A 21,665-nucleotide genomic window follows, 5' to 3' on the forward strand; every position below is an offset into this window, starting at 1 on the left:
AAGTCTTATTCTAACACTGTGATAGAAATAGTAGCATATTGAAACCAGCAGATATTTAGAAAAAAAATAGGATGGTGGAGGGAAGTGTTCTATTATTTTCTCCTGTAAGTGAAAGTGCGAAATCAAGTCTACTTAAAGAAAGAAAGAGAGAAAGGGAGAAAAAGCACGACTATCTTGTCTGTGTAAAAAGGAATCTTTGTCAAGTAACCTTTACAGGCTTTGGTATAGCTTAGACTAGACTGATTTGATTGTTATGTCTGGGGATTCAGCCTGGGGAAAAATAGAGAAAATGAAAGCATCCTTATTGATTAATCCATCTCCTTTTGTCTTTTGATTTAGAGGTTCAGTTTCAGAGTCTGCCTGGGATATATAAGGCATTTCAGAGAAGACTGCCTCGGTGAAGGTGAGCTGACAGCTGAGAGGTATTTTTGAAATGCACATAGCTGAGAAATGGAACAGACATTGATCTGCACTTAAAGGACATTATACACACTGGTTTATAGAGCAAAGAAGTTGGTCTTTTGATCTGATCAGTTTATTACAGTACTGTAAGTCAAAACCAGCAAGATAAACAGTGACAAGGGGCTTATCTGATTTGTAAATTCAGGTATAAATTTAAACTGCAAAAAGCTTAAATTATGATGACATATTATTCAGACTACATGAACAATGGGCAAATAGCTCATTATCTCGAACATGGTATGTCAAATACCACCATCAGGTAAAGCTGTGTCTCTTGGCATTGTGCTAAGACAGTATATTTCTGATTTACTTATTCAGATGCTAATTCTTCCATAAAATTAGAAAAAAACAACTTTGAGTCCTCGAGAAAGTTCGGTGATGGAATGTTACTCTTCAAAAATCACAGCTATCAGTAAGGCTGACAGTTCAGAGATATAATTCATGTGAAGCCCTTCGTTATATGAGAGCCCACAATTTAAATATTAATGTTATCAATAAAAGCATCTAGAAATTTAGTATAACACATTCTTTGTATAGTTTCAGCTGATGGTCAGATGCATTGATCAACTGCACCCACGAAATGCTTCGCTTCCTCAAGGCAAGCTTGCAGCATACAGCATGGAATTGGCGTGCTTCTCCTCTCACGGTGCTGCCAGGCAGAGAGGCTCCGTGAGAAGCAGCTGAGAATACCCACATTTATGTTAGGCATCAGAAACAAAGCAATGCCCCAGATGAGCAGAATTTTTCCAGAAGAGATCAGACTGCCAGTGTTCAGGGAAATGTGTTGACCTTCAGATAAAACCTTCCACTAGGGTTTTTTTTTAGCCATACAAAACCTAAATCATTCTTCTCTACCTTCTGTCTGAACAGAACAGATAAGCTTTTTGTCTTATAGCACTCAGATACCAAGACATTAAATAGCTCTTAGAAGAGACTCATAATGTGTCAAGGCATTGTAGGATTCTGTTCAGATGCAAAATTAAAACTGGGAGATAAAAGTAAAATAGTTGATATGATCAAGTACTAATGTTCACAGTGGCCTTTGCTGAGCATATGTTCATATAGTTAACAAATGTATCATATTGCTCATGCAGAAAAAGACAGATTCAGTGTTGTGTAGGCATAATAGTAAAATTCAAGAGAAATGAATAAAAAATTGTTTTCTTTCTTCAACGGGATCATTCTGTCACATTTGTATAATACGGTATTCTCTCTCATGTTTCACTGAAAAATCTCACCCTGGTGTTGATTTCTTCTATGTGCAGCAGCTTACTTGTGCATACTGTTTTCCTCTTTTATTCCACTTTCTTAATTCCAAAACAGTAAAGAAAGTAAGAAAAAAAATCAAAGGTCTCTCAGAATGTTATCATACATATAAATTTTCTTAAAGCATTCTTTTTGCCAGAAATTCAAGTACAGATGCCAAATTCTTTAGGACTTTTTCCCTTACACATTACTCTGAGCCTTTTCTTCCCATATGCCTTCCGAGGCTCACTCTGACCTCATGTTTTCTTTTTTCAACTTCTGACCTGTTATCTCTTCTCTTTTCTCTCAGTACTGCCTTTTCTGGAATGGTCTAAGGCTAGTTAGGATTGGAACAACAATATGGTATGTGTAGTTCTAGGAAAAGCTACTGAGCCTAAAACATAAGGGAATGGGCAACACCTGTCAATGCATGACTACAATCAATCAAGAAGACTTGATATTGGAAGAAAAGACTTCTTTTCTTTTTTCTATGACTATCCTGACACAAAAAGTTAAGATATGAACATGTTAGAGGTTTTTAAAACTGCATGGACACATTTGTATCAGCTGTAATTCTCTCATAATATAAAGCTAGAGATACCAGTTTTGTTCACAAAAGGCTGTCTGTCGATCTCAATTAAATATATAGAAGAGGTCTTTTCAGTGAGGCAGTATTTTTAATAGATGCATTTTCCAGTATAACTGCACTTATGAGTTGCTAAAATACGTACTGTAAGTGTCCGAGTAAAGACAGAAACCCAATTCTTTCTGGACTTCGAGCTACATACATAAACTCCTGACGAAAAGGTGCCCAAATTACAAGGGTCTCTATGAGACTCATACCAGGGCCAACATAGAATATTAGCTTTTTTTTTTTTTTTTCTCTAGATGACTTGGAGTAGCAGCTGTTTCACTTTGGCTGTGAACTACATTGCAGTTACAACTTTTGTTACATAGGTAAATCAGGTTGTCTGCCTTCACACTCTAGCACAGATCCTGCATTTAGTGGGACTTCCCCCATGAACACCAGCCTAGACACATCATCCGAATATAAATGATTAAGCCCAGAAGTGAAAAATTTCATGTTCAATTACCTGTCACATTTTACTGGTAATTCTTTTTTACCCTCTGGGTCTAATGCATCTTTCAGTTATACTCATGTAAATAATGAGAAGCTTTACCAAGTTAAGGGAGTTACAATCAGTGAAAAATTGTGGTAAATGAGAATAAAATCAAGCCCCCTTGTTTTAAATTTGGGGATCTCTGAAGGTAATGCTTTATACTTCACTTACTTTAGACTCATTTAATTGATATTAGACTGTAAAAATGGCTCTCAAAACCTGCCAAACTATACTGTTACTTTAGATATGAAATTCTTATTTTCAAGTGCAAATAAAACCTGATATATGTAAAAGCCTGATCCTTTAACAATTTTCATAAAGCATAAATCACAAATTACCTCTATAATAAGCTACTAAATATGGTAATAGCACAAAGAACAGCATCAGCAGTTTCAAAATCCTAGTTTTTCATACTCAACTTATCAATGTATGAAGACATACTAGTCTCAGAATAAACTCAGTTTGTGTCATTATTTAGTACAGTAATGCTATCATCAGTTTTTATGTAAATACATATCATAAATCACTGGAAATTTTGATCTATGATAGCTACATAACAGTTCCATGAGATATCAAAAATGCAAGTGTCTTTGGGGATTTTGCTCAATCACTATTAAAGTCAGACGAGTTAAGCATTTGCATGGGAACTTTTCTGTTTTGGCAGGGCCAAGCATTTTACTGTCAAAAGGATGCAAAGAACCTGACGGTCAGGTTCTTTGGCCAATGTAAATCAAAGGATCTCAACTGACTTCAAAAGAATGTGTGAATTTACATTACTTGGAGAGCTGTCTATTTGTTTGTACTTTTAGATTAAACGTCATTTCTATTATTGGGAAAAGGTCAAACCAAGTGTCTATGTTATAAAAAAAAAAATCTAAACAACCATGCAAGGCTAAAATGCACGTTAATGAAAAGTGTACTCCTTACCAGTCACAGTTTAACTTTCAGAACTAGGCACCCGAAACTTTAATCTTAAAAAATCTTCCTACTGAGTGCTTCTTCAGAGAATATGACAAACATTTTTTTCATTTTGAAGAAATGTGCCTATTATTCTGGTTATGATTTTAATACAGCTGCCTTGCTGCTGCTTCCATGTCAGTTTTTTGGTGTGTGGAACCTCTTAGAGCTCTTGTAATAAATTTGTATAATCTCAACAGAACTCCATGAAAAATAATTTACCTAACATGTATAGAACAGATTTATAAAGTAAATTAGACATCTGGAGTCCACAATCAGTTCTTAACTCTATCACTTTAAATGCTAATAAGTTTCACAAAATCTTTGTTGTGCTGTTCTCTAACCGCAGTGTGCCCGCATTCCTACTGAAAAGTCGCAATAGTGAAGGTATTCAAACCACTTTGGCAAATAATTTGAGTCTAAGTAGAAGGTCTTGTGATGAAAGAAGAGCCTCCAGGGAGTTATTCAGAGTATTTAGGTTAGGAATTTAAGCACTGCCGAAATAGTCTTAATCCTTTCCACAATGAACACATTTCTATCGTTGGGAAGGAACAAATTTGCCTGCATTGGAACACTACTCAACACTTCCACTGACTTCATTTCCAACTGAGGAGACACAGTATAGACCTTCCCCCATTTATATTGCTGTAAAGGACCCTAATCTGGTTAAAGCCTAAGTGTGCACATTCCAATCTCTTATCTGTTCTGGAGAGCTCAGGGCATATAATATTACCTTCAGATATGACAGAGCCAGCAAGTCTTTTTTTGGTGACTTGGAGGCAAGTCTTGAACAAAACTCACAAGAGTGGAAGTTTTGGAAAAGTAATAACTAAGAACCCCCATTATACTGTGTCCATACAATCTACATTCATAAGCTCATTTCAAATACCATGCTTTGAACAGAGAGAAATGGCAGCATGTCAGATTAATCACAGAGGGGCCAATCTTTCAGATTATATAAAAAACCTGATTATCCCTTTAAATACACACCTAATTTGCTTGCTTTGGGCTGCGGGTGGTTGTGGAGACAATGTGAAAATGAGGGAGTATTAGAAAGAAAAGGAGAAGATTATAATCTTATAATATTATAAGATTATTCTGCCTATTTAACAGAATTGATTACATTTTTCCCATTAACATTGCAGGAGGGGAAATGCAAAACATTCATCCTGGTTTACAGCCACATTAGAGACACTTAGCATGTTCTGGGATTTTGAAGAAAAAAAGGAAAAACATATATTTTGATTATGATTACTAACAAAAAAACATTCATTTTTTTTTTACTGGATGCCTGCTGGTATCCACAGTATCTACATATATGGCACAGTACCTACAGGGAGCCTATACTGTTCTGGAACATCTGAAAGCAATGTCACAGCCAGCTAAAATGGCATTAAACATTTATGCTGAGGTATCTGAATACCCCCTTCTTTGTTAAGTACTTACAGTGTAGATACAATTTAGAAGCCAGAATTAGGTAGCCCAAATCCTGCACAATATGATACAAACTATAGATTTTATACAGTAAATATTGCATTGAGATTCTAAGTTGCCCTCTGAAAATTCATCACTAGAAAGTGATTTGTTACGTATACCCAGGAGTTGGAGAAGCCACACAGAATTTTGTTGTTTGCTCTTTTTCATTTCAGTGTGTATAACCAAACATTCAAACAACTTACCCTCCCAGCATAATGCATAACAGTGAAGGTGGAGCCCTGATCCTTTGGGGCAAGGTTACCATTTCCATCTTTTGTGGAGGAATATACTGTATTTGTGTCTGATGCATCCAGGTAAGACTGAATGCGTTTAGAAAAACTCTGTTCCACTGACCAAATAGATTGGCTTTCTTCATCCAGCATTGACAAAAAGCCTGATGGTTTCTGAAATGAAAAATAGATTTTTCTTGTTTTATACAAGAGCAATAGAATTTCAGTTTTCCTTGCAGAGTAATATAGCTTGTAATTTAGTAAACAGAAATATATATCACCTCAAAGAAAAGGAAACAATGGTTAAAATATTCTGGTAAGTCTCCAAGGCTATGCACATCAGATAGTTCTGCAAGAAACACAGGGAATAATATTTCAGTTCCCAAAAATGGTAACTATTGATGATCTTTCAGGAAACTGATTGGGCTACTTCCTTCTTAGAAGTTATATTCCAGAAACTAGCTCCAGGCACAAAAGAAACTGTCAGGCTTGCAACAGAGACTCGTCAGTCCTACACCTGCATTAAGAACATGGCATGAAACACAGATGCTACACATGAATCAGTACAGGCAAGGAGTTTCTGTAACATCTTCTTCAACCCTGGACTGTTACAAATCTCTGTTAGCCCTCGAGCTATGAGGGCAGTTATGACAGCTCTCTCTATGGTCTCTTTGGATCCATAACCCTCTCTACAGATTCATAAATCAGAAAATGCAGGCAAAAGTTTGTATTAGTCTAACATGCAGAGACCATATATAAATATACATGGTGTAAAACAGATCTGAGAACTACCTGAAAGAAAAAATCCAAGGCTGCAGTATGGTTACTAGGAGAATACACTGTTTCCATGGCAACTCCCTCTTGTACACATTCTGCTTGCTCTTGTAGGAAAAGCACTTCATTGACGTACTGGTGTATCTTCTCATTGGTCATGTTGACACACAGCTATTGTAAAATGAAAAAAAAATGAGTATTAGAAGTTTACTGGATAATGCATCGGTGTAGGTTTTATGCACGTCTAATATCGAACTTGGTGAAATGTCAATCCACAATATGTTATCTCTCTGCAGACCATAGACTAGCAAAACCCTAGGGAAATTTACATTTTAACAGCTATTAGTATCAAACTGGGAATAAACAGTTTTCTACCTGCAGAGTTCCTTGTGAATTCCATATAAGAATTATCAAATACCAGCATTATCAAATATAGTGCAAATTTACACTAATTCTATTGACTGAAGTGCAGTGAGTCTATGTATAAATTGGTACACTTAATATTCTTCTGAAGTTTATATTCAGGAAGACTACACAGATGCAATGTGCTTTTAGAAAAAATAGCTACATATTTGGTTAGGATCCTGACTCTGTAGTTAGTTCAACATTGACAAAGACATTCAAACTCTGCTTCCACATATAATGTCACTGAAGTCTAAAGGAGTCTCTGAAGAATTCATTGTTTTGCCCAAGTATATGTTATAAACCACCTAGGGACTAGGTGGTTTATAACATATTTTACTAGATGGTTCTCTTAATTTTAATGATATTCTAAGAGAAGGTTGGCAACAAAAACAGTCTTCAATAGAAAAGTTCACAGTTTGGAGAGATAAATAATATAAAAGCCTCTCAAATATTTTCTTTGGTAGCCTTCTAAGAGGTGTAATGCCACTTTTACAAAACATATAGTTTAATAGGAATCTGATTTTCAATTAAAAAGAGGTAGGAGTTGTATCAGCTTATTTTGGGACCTTTCGTATTTTATTCAAAGCTCACAATCTGCAAAAAAAGTAAATATTTAATAACTTTGAGGAAAAACTGTTTTAATTGTTTGATTTATATTAAAGTGGAAATTTTAGTGGAAGATTCTAAAATCTCTTCCAATGCTATACTATCAGTAAGAAATTAAGAAAACAGAAACTCCTAAAAGGGTGGAAGAACCCTTTATATGAAGAATGATGCAAGGAATGCTTGCATGCAGTCTCTTTTCAGACTAAACTAGTCACATATTTGTTTTGGCCATAAACTATATCTTCCATGAATAAAGTATGTAAAAGCAATTCCACCAGCAAGCCATATTTAAAAATATGAAATATTTAGCTCAAAACTACATGGCTTAACATCCAGATGAGAGAAAAGAACCCAACTCATGTGTAACAGTTGTCTGAATTTTCCATTAACACCTCATGCTAGTATTGTCAAATTGCACTTGCTATACAATGAAATAGGCTAGTGTGAATAACAGTAAGAAGAAATAAAACAAAACCCCATTTTATAACCAAGTGTCTGTTATTAGCTGCCTTTACCAATGTGTGATAGTGCAGACAAAAGACAGCCTTGAATAAAACCACTATTTTTTTACAAGTGCGATTTCTAAAGATTTAGATTGTTATCTCAATTTATTAACAATGAAAGTATAAAATTGACTTGCATTCTCTACTTATTTTATGGAAAAAGACAGGTTTTTTTAACTCTGGCAGGCAAAAGAAGCTTTACTGATCACTTTTCAAATTATAATTCTAATTACAAAATCTTTTCAGAGGCTTCTTAACATTATTTTAAAAGGGAGACATAACATTACAAGCTTATACTTCACAGGATATGTAAAGCCTTAAAATGATGCATGCTGTGTATTTCTTTATTTGCAAATAAGTTATTTGGAGAACCATGTCATTTAATTTTACAAGGTATACTTCACTATAAGAAAAGTTGACAAAATCACTATAAACTCAAACTTACTTTTTATCGTGTGCCAATCTCCTAAAACATATCAAAACAATAAATGTACTCGAGGACCTGACTGCACAGCAAAATTATTAAACTACACAATTGGAGCCAAAGGGAAAGACTGTCTTAGTCATATCTTAAAAAGATCTGCTAAATAGCATTGATTTTAACTGCCAAAAGTAAAAAGCATATTATTTAGTTAAAACATTCATACATAACATGCTGGGCTGGTAAAGGAAAAAGAAAAATTTATAAATTCTACTGATCGGTATATTGTGGCATACACCGGTGTGCTTTTTAGTAATATAAGCAACACTGTCATTCAGTTTGACAGATTTGCCATAATGACAATAAGGTTCTGCAAACCAGACCAGAAAGCAAGCTCAAGCTCTTACACAAACTGCAAGCTGCTTCTAAGCTGCTCTCTCTAGCAGTGGCTGTGAGTAACAGCTTTGCAGAATGAGAACCAGGAGTCCCCCCCAGCCAGGGACTGCTGAAAAGCAAGACATTCTGATCATCTTTCAGAGTTTTATACAACCTTCTGGGAAAAGGTAATAAAATGAATGTTTCAAATTAAAAGCTTGACACAGGTTGACATAATAATTAAAACAGCTGAAATATAGAAAACAGATGAAAATTAACTAAACTAGCTTTGCTAACCCAACTTCTTTTGTTCTATGCCATAGGAAGCATTATATAAAACAATGACAATTTTCTGTCCAAGGATATGAAAAGTTCAGAAAACTAATTTTTTAAAATATGTATTTAATTGCACCCATGAAAATTAGATGGAAATACAGTAGTAATAAAAGAAAAAACAATGAAATTTTTAACTAAAATATATGTGGGAATACTTTTAAGCTGTGTATTTACTTTATCTTGCAGTATTACTCAACATTACCTATGGTACTTTTTGTGATTAAACATTGTTAAACTGTTCTTTACATGCCTTTTATTTGCTTTATGTCTCTTCTGTAAGAAAACCTCCTTTCTGTCTTTCTTTCTAATCCTAACTCACTATCATGTCTCAGTGAAAACAAATACACCATCTATTTGTCCAAGTCTTCATTAAAAAGTACTTCTAGAATATTATTAGAAGAAAAAAAAAGAAAAATTATTCAAGTATTTAAACAAGCAACTTGCAGTATCATCCAAATTGTAGAATTTGGGAAATAATATAGTGGTATTTGTTAAAAGCAATAAGTATTCATCACATTAGACAGTGTTAGCTTCATCTAGCTTCTTTTATACATTTGACCAGTTAGTAGTATTAAGTATAATCCAAATTCAAATTTAGGTAGAAGACCAAAATTGTGCTGTTCTCCAAAGACAGAAAAGCATCTATGAGTAATGAAATTTTCCTGCTCTTCACTTTATATAAATAACTATTTGAAAAGGCATAGCCAAAAAAAGGAAATTTGTGGAAAGAAAACTTGGTGACTGTCAATCAGTGAGGGAATGATAGATTTAAACATCCTTTGGAAAGCTCATTTACACCCTTTGGTCATGCAGAAGGATTAGCCCTCTCAAGGGATGCATATTCAGAGCATGGAGTAAAGCTTACAGCTGTCATATCAACACATCTATCAAGCCGTATGTTATGGGCCAAGATGATGAAGCTACAATACCAAGTTTAATTTGCAAGGATGTGCTCTAGCATTTCTCAAAAATGTAATTCTAAGATAGTGGAAGGCAGAATCATCTATTTACTGAGGTTGGACTCAGAAAATATTTTTAAACCTAAAGTTGATAATCACTTATTTCTCAGGAGTATCTTGATCACTGTTCTCCCTTGTATCTGCTACCCAAACATTTCAACATCCTTTTTCTTATGTAGATTACCAATCAGAATATTTTTAATGAATGTATAACAAACCCAGAACCCATTACATCTCTTCCTTTGCCATTTAGAGGCACAAGATCTAACACAGAGTTCTTGTTTTTCATGTGGCTCCAACACAAATTCAAACATAGTCCTTCTGCTTTTCTGTTAGAACTTTATTTTACTGGGAATTCATGTAGTCTCTGGGGTCAGTTGCCATTAGCTGATCTGTGTTCCTCAAATAAACTAAAACAGAACCCAGTACTATATGAAATTTTTATTATGGATAGCTGTCACCTGAAAAGCTTTCCACGAAGGAGGGTTTGAAAAGCCCCTCCAAAAGGGACACAATTTCAATACAAAGTGGAATAGTCCCCCACTTGATTTGGTACATATAAAAGTATTAAACAAGAAAGCAAACAAACATGGTAACAACTGTCTTTCCTTGAAAGAATTTGGAATTAAAGATACTGAAATAGTTCCAAATTATTTTTTTCGCTCATACTGCTGGCCAGAGCTAAGTACTATAGGATAAAAAAGGGTGCTGCTGTAGAAAAGTAAAATATCAGTTAATAAAAGTCCTTGTGAAGCATTTCACCAATTGATCACAAACTGAATCTAGCTGGGAATATCAATTTAGGTGAGTGATTTTATTTTTGGCCACAAAGTGTCTACTGTAAAAGAATAAAGAAAAAAAAAACATTTTAATGTCAGGTACATCATAAACTATCTTTAAAACTGAGTAACACTGGTTTTCCAGTGGCTGACTGGAACACCAGACAGTCAATAGTGTCCTGCACAAATGGAAAAAAATGTGTGCAGACTGGAAAAAAGACCAAAAAGACTGAGAGGGAACAGGGGTACACCATGACAAAAGAGCTTACTTACAGAATCATTCTGGTTGGAAAAGACCCTTGGGATCATCGAGTCCAACTATCAGCCCTACTCTACAAAGTTCTCCCCTACACCATATCCCCCAACATCTCATCTAAATGACCCTTAAACACATCCAGGGATAGTGACTCCACCACCTCCCTGGGCAGCCTATTCCACTGTCTAACCACTCTTTCTGTGAAAATTTTTTTCCTAATGTCCAGTCTAAACCTCCCCTGTTGGAGTTTAAAGCCATTCCTCCTTGTTCTGTCACTAATCACCAGGTAGTTGCAGAGTGATGAGGTGTCCCCTCAGCCTTCTCTTCCTCAAACTAAAGTCCCAGCTCCTTCAATCTCTCCTCATAGGATTTGTTCTCCAGGCCCTTCACCAGCTTCATTGCCCTCCTCTGCACTCGCTCCAGCACCTCAATATCTCTCTTGTATTGAGGTGCCCCAAACTGGACACAATACTCAAGGTGTGGCCTCACCAGCCATGCAGAGTGTAAGATCCACGGGAACTGGGTGGAAGAACAAATTAAAACACAGGATCACCAGGCCCCTGAGGGCAGGAATAGGCTTTTACACCCCCCCTCAGCTTTCCCTGGGACCCCACCCACACCCTGCCCATGGGTCTGGTCCCAGGAGACACCATGGCAGTGCCAGTTTCCAGCCCTGTCTCCAGCTGCTCCTGACAGGACCCCAGCCCTGGCTCACTGCTCGCCGTGTCAGGGCTGCTGATGGGCACCACTACCGGCCCTGGCTCTGTCCACTGTGCTGAGGTCCTGTGGGATGGTGCCCATCAGGGAGGGCATGGCCAGCCCTGCTAGTGCCTGGCTCCCTGATGCTGAGTATCAGCTGCTTCTCACTGCTCCACAACAAGGATATTAAAACCTTGCTGTGCATGGAGGCTAGCCCTTGTTAAAGGCTGAACTAAGATAGTAAAGCAATGTCTCTCATCCTATGGGGAATAAGGAATGCCCCAGCACTGGGAACTGCAGGGGGAGGTTCTGCATTCAAGTCCCTTCGTAGTATCAAAGCACAGTGTGCACCAGCAGCTGCCGATCCCCCAGGTCAGTACAGAGGCAAGCAGGACCATCTGTCTGGATAGGCAAACCCAAAGAAGGATGATTTCTTCTGCATAAAATAAAATATTGGAATGCTCCTTCAGACTGTCCGAAATTCTTGTCTGCTAGCACTGAGACTGCAATGACTGTGGAAAAGTCATGTAACTTTTATCTATTTGTATCCATCCATATACAAAATAGGCAACATGAGCTTACATTTGGGTAGCTACAAGTGGTCTAATGGCTGAGGCAATGCAATTTAATAAAAAAATACTCTGTTATGGCTGTTTTGGCTAGAAAAGGTCACATGACAAAATTAAATGAAGTCTCAGCAGGGTTAACTAAAGAAATAACATGCCAAGAAAGTTAAAACCTACTACACCTAATTGTAAAAGTAGGTGAAAATTCCTGTGAACACACCTGGGTTGTACAAGCTCTTCTGCTTTACCGTGACTCTGAAGTGGAGACCTGAGTGGGGCAGGCAATGCTCTGTGCTCTGGGAGCCAGCTGGCTCCTATCAAGAGAGATACTGCAGAGATGCTGCATGGAGCTGTCATGGGAGCCATGTCTCTCCCAGTGCTCTACTGCATCACACAGGTAATGTGCACATACTTTAATGGGTATAGAGTTGAATGGAAGTCAAGAGACACTTGACTGTTCCAATGACCTGTGGTCCTAATTCAGATAAATCACTTATATTTCCTATAAAAAGGATATATACATGCTTTCTTCTGCAAAACTTAAGAGGTCTACAGAGGCAAAATACCATGCAAGAGCTAAACAAGTTATTTAGCAAGAGCCAAATATTTTTTAAGTTTACCACTTGAATTAGACATCAGAGAGAAAAGACTACTAGAGTCCATTTTATTTAACTGCATTATTGCTCTTTATGATGCTTCCACAACCACAGACCTCCATTTCTGTAGAAAGACCTGGCTTTCTGCAGGGAGAAGAAAAGTTACGCTTGCTACTCTAAGGTCTGTTTTTTCTGCTGTAATACAGTGTTCTTAGAAACAGGGAAAAATGTACAGGCAACTTTATCAACCTTCCTTCCTGCTTATCGCTTGTTATGTTCATTGGCCATGAGTTCTTTCCATTTGTGTTGCATGCTCTTGCGGTCAAAGAATATACTAGCATAAAGGTATAATGAAGATAGCAGCATTCCTTGACTACACTATTTGAAGTTGTGCTGTAAAGGAACTATGAATAAGATCTAACCTAGTTTTAAACTCTACCAGAAGAGAAGCAGACATTTTTTTACTTTTAAAGGAGTGCAGATTAAACTGTAAACAGATATAGTCCTTCTCAAACAAGGAAACTTAATAAAACATTGGAAACTAACATTGAAAACTGCCATTGCCATTTTTGGTGGAGCACTCATATTTCCTGAAATGATCACAAAATGAAGGCCATTTCTGTATAGAACAGGACAGAAAAATCTGTGCTCGTTTCTGACCATGTTCCAGTGTGGCTATATACAAAGCTGTTCTGGCACAGCAGGTATGCAGCTGCTCTAGGAAAATGCTGTTCCCAATCTAATGATCACTGCTGGGAAGTGATTGTAAATTGTAATTGGGGTGAGCTAAAAGTGTACTGTAGTCACTTACCATAGCTCAGCTGATGAGCAGTAACTCACTGTGTCCTGGTAATTCAGAAGCTTTCAGTCTTTATTGAGCAATGACTCCCTCAGACTGTGGCTTCTAAAAACACTGTCCTCTGTCTTTCAGCTTTTAAATTTCATACCAAAAATCACAACTCCACTCACTGTCACTTATTCCATACACTTACTGTTATTTTAGAATTACGTGTCCTATTTTTGCTATTAGAAATGAAATGTATCACACATGTTCTATAAAATGAAGGCTTACCAAAGCTCACCAAGTACAAGGAAAACTGAACACTTAATTAGTACTGTTTTTAACTTCTAATGCCTTCTTCTTTGTGGTCTGGAGCACATGTCGTATGAGGAGTGGCTGAGGGAACTGGGGTTGTTTAGTCTGGAGAAGAGGAGGCTGAGGGGAGACCTCATTGTCCTCTACAACTACCTGAAAGGAGGTTGCAGAGAGCTGGGGATGAGTCTCTTCAAGTAATGAGCGATAGGACAAGAGGTAATGGCCTCAAGTTGCGCCAGGGAAGGTTTAGACTAGATATTAGGAAGCATTTCTTTACAGAATGGGTAGTCAGGCGTTGGAATGGGCTGCCCAGGGAGGTGGTGGAGTCCCCATCCCTGGAGGTATTTAAGAGTTGGGTTGACATAGTGCTTAGGGATATGGTGTAGTTGAGAACTGTCAATTTAGGCTAATGGTTGGACTAGATGATCTTCAAGGTCTTTTCCAACCTAGACGATTCTGTGATTCTGTGATTCTGTAATTGTCTATAAAACTTTTCTCCTTGTCAGTCACATCATTTTGCCTGCAAAAGTTACCAGATTCTTGGTGTAGACATAATTAACCTTACTCTTCTAGTTCTTTGACATCTATTGTCCTATGCATTGTTCGTGAACCGTTCCTAGACCAATTCTTTGTTTGCCTTTGACATTTCAATACTCTAATGCCTTGTTATTCCAACACACTCACTGGAGTGAACAAGTTATTCTACGTGCTTCATCCAGCTCCCTCTTCCTGAACCATCTGCAAATATAGTTTATTAAAATGAATTGCTTACATTGACACGTGATTTAGTGTCATATTGCTCTCTTAATTATGATATTAAACAGTCAATCAACTGACCTGATTTGAAGCACCAGAAAGATTCATGCAGCTGCTTGAAACGTCCCCAGATTTGGGCAGTCGGGGGGGTTTAATCTTTCTTGAAAACAGTTGTAATTTTTTTTTATCCAAGAAAGCAGGCAAACTTACCACAAAGAATGCCTTGCCTTACACTAATTTGAAACAAAAGGTTCATTTTCCCCAAATTACTTTTGTAATATCATTTAAAAATATGTTAATCTAAATGTGATGAAAAATTCATTTTTATGGTTCCTCCACTGTTTGGCTGTAACATACAACGTTAATGTTCTGCAATCACAGGCCTTGACACTGGGCATGTTTGCAGACATGATGCAGTGTTTTGCACGAGGACCCTATCTGGCCTAACAGGCTTGTTTCTCATCAGGGTTAACGAGCCCAGGCAGAATACTGAACTAGGCTGGACTGCTAGACAGCTCGAGCTTTTGAGTGCAGGCTGTTTTGGGTATGTCTGCATAATTACATTGTGCCATGTGGAGGTACAAACTGCTTCTCTTCACTGATACTGCAACCTATCACTTCAGGAATCAGATGTGTTAATCATATTATAGAGTTCATATAAAAATGAACTCTGTAATTTCCTCACCTCTATTCTATCTTTTCAGAAATGCAGTTCAGTAGTTTCTGAGGTAATGACTCAGAGTATTACTGAATATTACTCAACAAAATGCATTCAGTCCAGGTGGAGGGACAGTAAGTGCCTCTTGAAATATATTTATTTAGAAAAAATAAAATAAAAATGCAAAGTTGACTTTGAAATTATCATGTTTGATATGCAGAAATCATAAAACAAGTCTCATATTTTCTCTTCAAGCCTCCTCTGCAGTCACTAAGCAGAAAATGACTTACCCCAGAAACTGGAATTCATGGTATTTCATGATGTCAGCTGCAGAACTTATATGAGTTTCATGACAAAAAACAATGCAGAACAGAGTCAAAGGAAAATAACCAGTAATTCCCAAGATCCACCCCTCTCTTTTGAGATGCATTTAAAATGCATAGAATACTTTATCCTTATTAATCAGTAGGATTTATGGAAAATTTTTTGCATATATTCAGTATGTTAAAATGTTTTTTATTTTTCACTTGATATTTTCCCCCAAGTAGACATTCACACTGAGGAAATGACTGAATATTGGCATACGTCAATAGTCTTTAATCCAGCAAACGTTCAAGCAAGGTAGAATTGTAACAGCAAAAAGAGTTTTGTGAGAGGAAACTGGAACGTGTTTTATTTCATTCTTACATGCTCTTTTGAAGGTAGAGGTAAGTTCACTCTGTTTGTGCTTTCAAACATTTGGAATTTGGGTAGCGATGTAAACATGCTACACAAACTGAACTAATGTGGCTCTATGACTTCTGTTTCACTCGAAAGAGAAAGTTGAGCCATAAAACAATGGATTGACTGGGATGAAAGGGCAAATTCTGATTTCAAAAAATAACAGGTCCTTTGTTGCTGCTGATGCCATCTCTATTCTTTTCTATGCTTTGATTTTCTATTCTGTGCTTTGATTTTTTCTGCTACATTACAGAATGAATGAACAACTGAACAATAACTTAGACATCTCTTTCAGCATGTTGTGTAGAGTTGCTAATGCTTTCTGAAATACGTAATTCACAAGAGCTTTGGTGTTCAGAGACGAATGTTGAAGGTGGGTAAACCATTCCATAATTTTAAAAAAATGTTTGATATTTAAATGGATTTTTAAGCATTCAGTGAGCTAAAGTTTAATTTATTTTCCATGGATGTAATTCAATTTTTTACAAAGTCACATGTTGTAAAGTCACACAGAGGTGAATCTGCCAGTAATGGCACTTAGCATATTGTAGCATTTTCATTCTATTTTTTCTCTAAGGCATCTAAAGACCTTTTGATCTTTCATCAATGCAGTGTATTGTCCACCTACTCACTGACCTAGTTGAAGTATCATTTCCACAAGCATGAAAACAGATGACACTAAATATTTTCCTCAGATTGTCTTTCAGTACTGATACTACCCCTCTTCCAAATCATTACAGTAGATGTTGACTAGATTCTTTTAAAATGATGAATAACTGTACAAAGCCTGGGTTTTAAATCACACCCATATAGGGGGAATAGGTAAAAAATGTTTTAAGAGCAAATTTTCACCTCCATGTATGTTTATATTCTGATCAAAACACTCATTTTGGCTAAAACACAAAACCTTAATAGAAGAATTAACATTAACAGTTACAGTAAATTCAGTAAAACATAGCCACTTACCTGTTCAAAACTATTCTTTTGAAATTCTTCAAATCCAAAAATATCTAGTACTCCAATTTCAAATACCTGGTCACTGGGAAAAAAAGATATTACAGATAATAAGAATTCAAGCAAGTGAATAATATATTTGTTGTTTCTGACAAAAGTATTTCTGTTCTAGGATGAAAGCAGGCTGTATTTCAAAAACACAGTGTGAAAGCAGACCATGTATACAACAGAATCAAAATTCCACCCACCAACCTTTTATATCAAACATAAATAAAAAAGCAGGGTTCAAGATTGTTTTAGCAGCCACTTTAAAATGCAAATTTGTAAGAGAAGGAAAAAATCTTAGTTTCTTTAAAGTCCAGTTTCTAAAGGTATAGGTATCTGTTCACGCAGATGAGGGATAGCCATTTAGAGGGAGCTTCAAAACTGCTTGGTTGCACTCAGTTACTCCTTCCAGTTTATATTTCTTTGACAGCCAGAACTGCTCCTACTAAATGTACTTCAAGGGAAACCTGTTAAGTCAAAGTCCTCTCTGTGCCAGCGTCAAGTAGAGGCTGTGAGCTCAGGCTGCACAAGAGGTTACATCTCTCAGGGGAAAGAACAGTCAGGATTTGGCCATGAAGAAGACAGATGTTTCTTCTCTGTATATATAAAAGAATACTTGTTGGCAGTGCATCTAATTTGTCATGTGCCACTGCCTACATTCAGGGAAGGGCTTTTATTTTGGCCCAGTGGAAGGATTAAGGTAGGGCAGTCATTTGGACAGCAGAAATGGGAAAGGGACAGAGGTGTTATTATTCTGTACTTACTTGGGACTAAGTCATTGTAAGCTTGATCTGGAGAAGAAACTAAGTTCATATGGGGAGCCAAATTAATGTTTTGGGATATCCTGTTGCCTGCTTTGGAAGGATTTGAGAACTCTATATGAAAAGTCTGGACTCACTGAGGCTGGGTTTTTCTAAAAAGAGGGTTGCAGTCAAAAATTTGTTACAGTTTGCCTATGTGAATGCAGTGGGACTTTCTCCAGAGTGAAATGATCTGCCAGCAGGATGAAAGACTTTGCACTACAGTCAATGGCTCTCTGGAACAGGAAAAATCAGAAAAGGAAAAATCATTCAGCTTCCTGAGGAAAGAGATGGACACTTTCTAAAGCAGATGAGCTTTCCCTTCTCTTTGCCAACTGAATTTGTAAATGTATGGGTTTATATACATACAAATAATATCACAGCCTACTTTTTCTGAAATCTACTTTTCCTTCCACATTTCTCCTCCATGTTCCATGTTTCCTCTGTGTCTAAATCTACATGTATATCAGGATATAGATGTAAAGGAGAAAAAGATGATCCACTGCTGAAGTGCTTTAATATAGTTCTGTTACAGTCATTGTAAACACTACCATTTAATCAGACGAGGATCCAGCCCTGAAAATAAATTCCCATATAACAAACAAAAAAAGTAAAATCATAAAAAAATTGAGTACTGCAAAGCAAGCTAGGAAAAACCATCCTCAGGAACTAGCAGAGCCTTATTCAGAAAACATACCCAAGAAGTTTGTCTTAATTTCTAGGCATACTAGTTCAATGCACTACTTATCATCACAAAAATGGTTTATCTGCGTAAATGTCAGACACAGAGTCGCATAATAAATCTAATCTAGAACGACTTTGTTAGGCGGGAGAGGTTATCGTGAGGTCGATTAGCCTCCAAGAGAATTTGTAAAACAAGAAGCATAAAGATATATCACCACCCCCATGTCTAGAAATGAGTGCAATTTAAGTTGTGTTTTAAAATGCAAACCTCTTTCTCAAATGTTCCTGATTAGAGATGAGTGTACATTCCTTGTCACAACGTATTTTCAACAAAACCAGCCCTTTTCTCTAAAGAAGAATTAGACATTTTAAAAACAAACTAGCTCAGACTAATACTGAAAAGCCAGAAGTATTATGTTATTTAAATAAGTTTTGGAAAAAAAGTAGTTTGGAATTTCAGAATACTTAATAAGTTTTCATTCTTATTTTTTTTGGTCATTTATCTATAGCCTTCCTTATAGGAAGGCAAAACACGAACAGCTATGTAATACTGCACAACAGCTGAAATATCACGTTATATTTCACAATTATTAAGAGCTACTTAACATGGATGGAACAACTTACCCCTTCTAAGTCTGATTCAATGAACAGACTTGAGGCTGGATTGCTTATATCCCAGTTGAGTGCCAGGACTGTTATTTTGTCAAATTAGTCTCTCTTACTTTCTCTCAAGGAATATATAAACATTTGTATTAGGAAAAGACCAAAACAGACTGTCTTAATGAGTTATTATGAATTAGGCAAAACAGGAACCTGGCCCTAGTTTCTAAAACTCCAGGTAGAAGCCTTAGCAGCCAGCCTATTGCCTACCTCAAACAACATTCTTTATCAAAACTGTGATATTTCCAAGAAATATCTTGATTTGCTGGAGATGCATTTGTTGACAGGTAAATAGGTCATCCCAATTTTTTTTATGAACTCTACTTGATAATCTTGGTCTTGTATTATTACAAGATGCACACATTACATGAAAAGAGCTGAAGGTTTTACATAATTAATATTTTGCCTACAGGGCAAATATAACAGAACAAGATGCTGTATCCTCTATAATAGTGACATTTTATTACTACATTGTGGCATTTATATGCAAAATCTCACCAACCATGATAGTAATTTTCTGTGTTAAATTATTGCTCAGATTTTGAAAATTAACTAGCAACAGACACCACAACATCAAAGTTAAAAGCATTGTTTTATATGTGGCTTCAAATTGCTTTGTTGTTTTTTTTTTTTTTCTTCTTGTCTTCCTCTGTTTTATACCACTTTTCTTCTAGGAGGGAGGGTCCATATATGTTTTTCTTGGCTAGCTGTCAATCATATTAATTCCAGCAAAATTACTTTTCTTAAATTAATCATAGCAGAGATTCCCAAGGCAAAATAAAGCATGAATGATCCCATGTTTACAAATGAAAGGGCAGGTCACTAGTGTCTAAAAGAACAAATATTAGAAAAGAACACTTTTTGTTCTGAAAAATCCCCTTATTTTACTTTATTCTTTTATGGCTACTAAGCATCAGTGACTCATTATGTTTCAAAAATTCAATATTTACTATGTATAAATAAAACAGCTATAGTTTTATTAGGGATTGAGACTTTGAGTTCAAGTTTGACAATATTTCCTAGCATAGAAGCTAGAAAACCAGTAATTTTCCAATCTTTGAAGAACATTTTTATCTCTTATACCAGTATATAGCTGTAGATAGTTAAAAACAGACATGGAGGTTAACCACAACCCATTTGATTTTTGTGATTTACAAAACAGCATTTCGACTGGTAATATTTTACAATGTCTTCAGTTTTGCCTTTTTCCTCAGAATGACATCTCTGTAAAGATGTCCTTATAGACTAGAAATACCTTTTGATCTTGTGCACTTAAGAACTGCATTATAAAAAAACTACATAAAAAGTCTTGGCAAGTCCTAAAAACAATACACATACAGAAGACATCCTGTCTGAAGATCTACTGTCTTGGCAGACATCTTGCCATTCATCAAGACATGCTCTTGGACCGTTCGCCATTACTGGCAAGGTGAACACAATTCCCTTTACAATCCTTCTGACCCATTGCTTCAGACAAACCTATAGGATGTTATTTGATCACTTTTTTCATCCCAGATGGTTTTCAGCTCCGAAATCCATAGGGTTCATTCCCACTGTAATTTTTTGTAATCTGCCTACATAAAGCAGTGAGGTAAATCTGTTGAGGCAGGATGATCTAATGTGCCTTTTAATCTGCCCCAGATATGACGTTTCTTGCTCTTTCTCCAACTTTTGCCAGTAACCAGGAAGAAAGCCAGTAGGCTTATGTCTGATCTTGATAAACTAGAAGTGATACTGATTAATGAGGACATATTTCTAGGATTAGATGAAGTATATAACCTAGCCTTCAAATGAGGACCCTCAGAATCCTAATTAAGACTCCCTCAGTTCTCTCAGGGGGACAGATTACACCCGTTGTCATAAATACAGTTCTTGAGGGGAACAGGCTGAATACTCCCAGTTGGTTATGGACTTCATCTCAAACAATTACTAAACCAAACTAGTTTCTGAGACTTTTGAAAGAGATTTTTTCAAGATTCTGAGATTTTTGCTGAGACTTGGTCTCAGTCATCTTGCTCAATTGAATTTTTTTTTTTAATGTTACCTTACCCAAGTGTGAGAGGTACAGATACATGCAGCGGTTGCACACAGGGGAAAGAAAAACTGGTTCTATATCTGACAAACATTTCTTTGAGTGACTTGACAGGTATGGCAGGAAGGGAGAAATATGTTTGCTAATAGACTCAAGATCTATAGCCCTTTCATCAGTAACACATACTCTTCCCCAGTTCTTTAAAGCAAAACTTGTTCTATGTTTTAAAAAATGGCATTGTCTTGTTTAATGAAATACTGGAAATGATCCACACTGAAACAGATCTCAAAATATGATATTATGCACCATATTGTATTAGATGCTCTGTATTGTTTGTTTCAAAGACTTCCCTACCTCCACATATAGTGACAATTCTCATTATGCTGTTCTGAACAGGATCTCTCTTTCTGTCCTTCTTGCACTCCCAGCACCTCTATTGGGTTCAATAACAGATAAATAAATGTTTTAGTTTATGGTCTGACTTTTTTCTTAAG

The 21,665-nt window shown here is 36.4% G+C and overlaps 1 protein-coding gene across 3 annotated transcripts in view; it reads right to left on the reverse strand.

Annotated features, from left to right (window-relative positions):
• The window catches only part of MYO16 (myosin XVI), a 403,249-nt gene that overhangs the window by 100,867 nt on the left and 280,717 nt on the right, over positions 1-21,665 (reverse strand). For all 3 annotated transcript variants that reach the window (XM_074859294.1, XM_074859293.1, XM_074859292.1), the window contains exons 21-23: positions 16,963-17,035; positions 6,284-6,436; positions 5,465-5,665 (exon numbers count right to left, since the gene is read on the reverse strand). In XM_074859294.1, the coding sequence (XP_074715395.1) occupies positions 5,465-5,665; positions 6,284-6,436; positions 16,963-17,035 (427 nt within the window). The remainder of the gene's footprint in view (positions 1-5,464; positions 5,666-6,283; positions 6,437-16,962; positions 17,036-21,665) is intronic.

This window comes from Strix uralensis, chromosome 2, assembly GCF_047716275.1.
Source record: "Strix uralensis isolate ZFMK-TIS-50842 chromosome 2, bStrUra1, whole genome shotgun sequence".
Taxonomy (NCBI): domain Eukaryota; kingdom Metazoa; phylum Chordata; class Aves; order Strigiformes; family Strigidae; genus Strix; species Strix uralensis.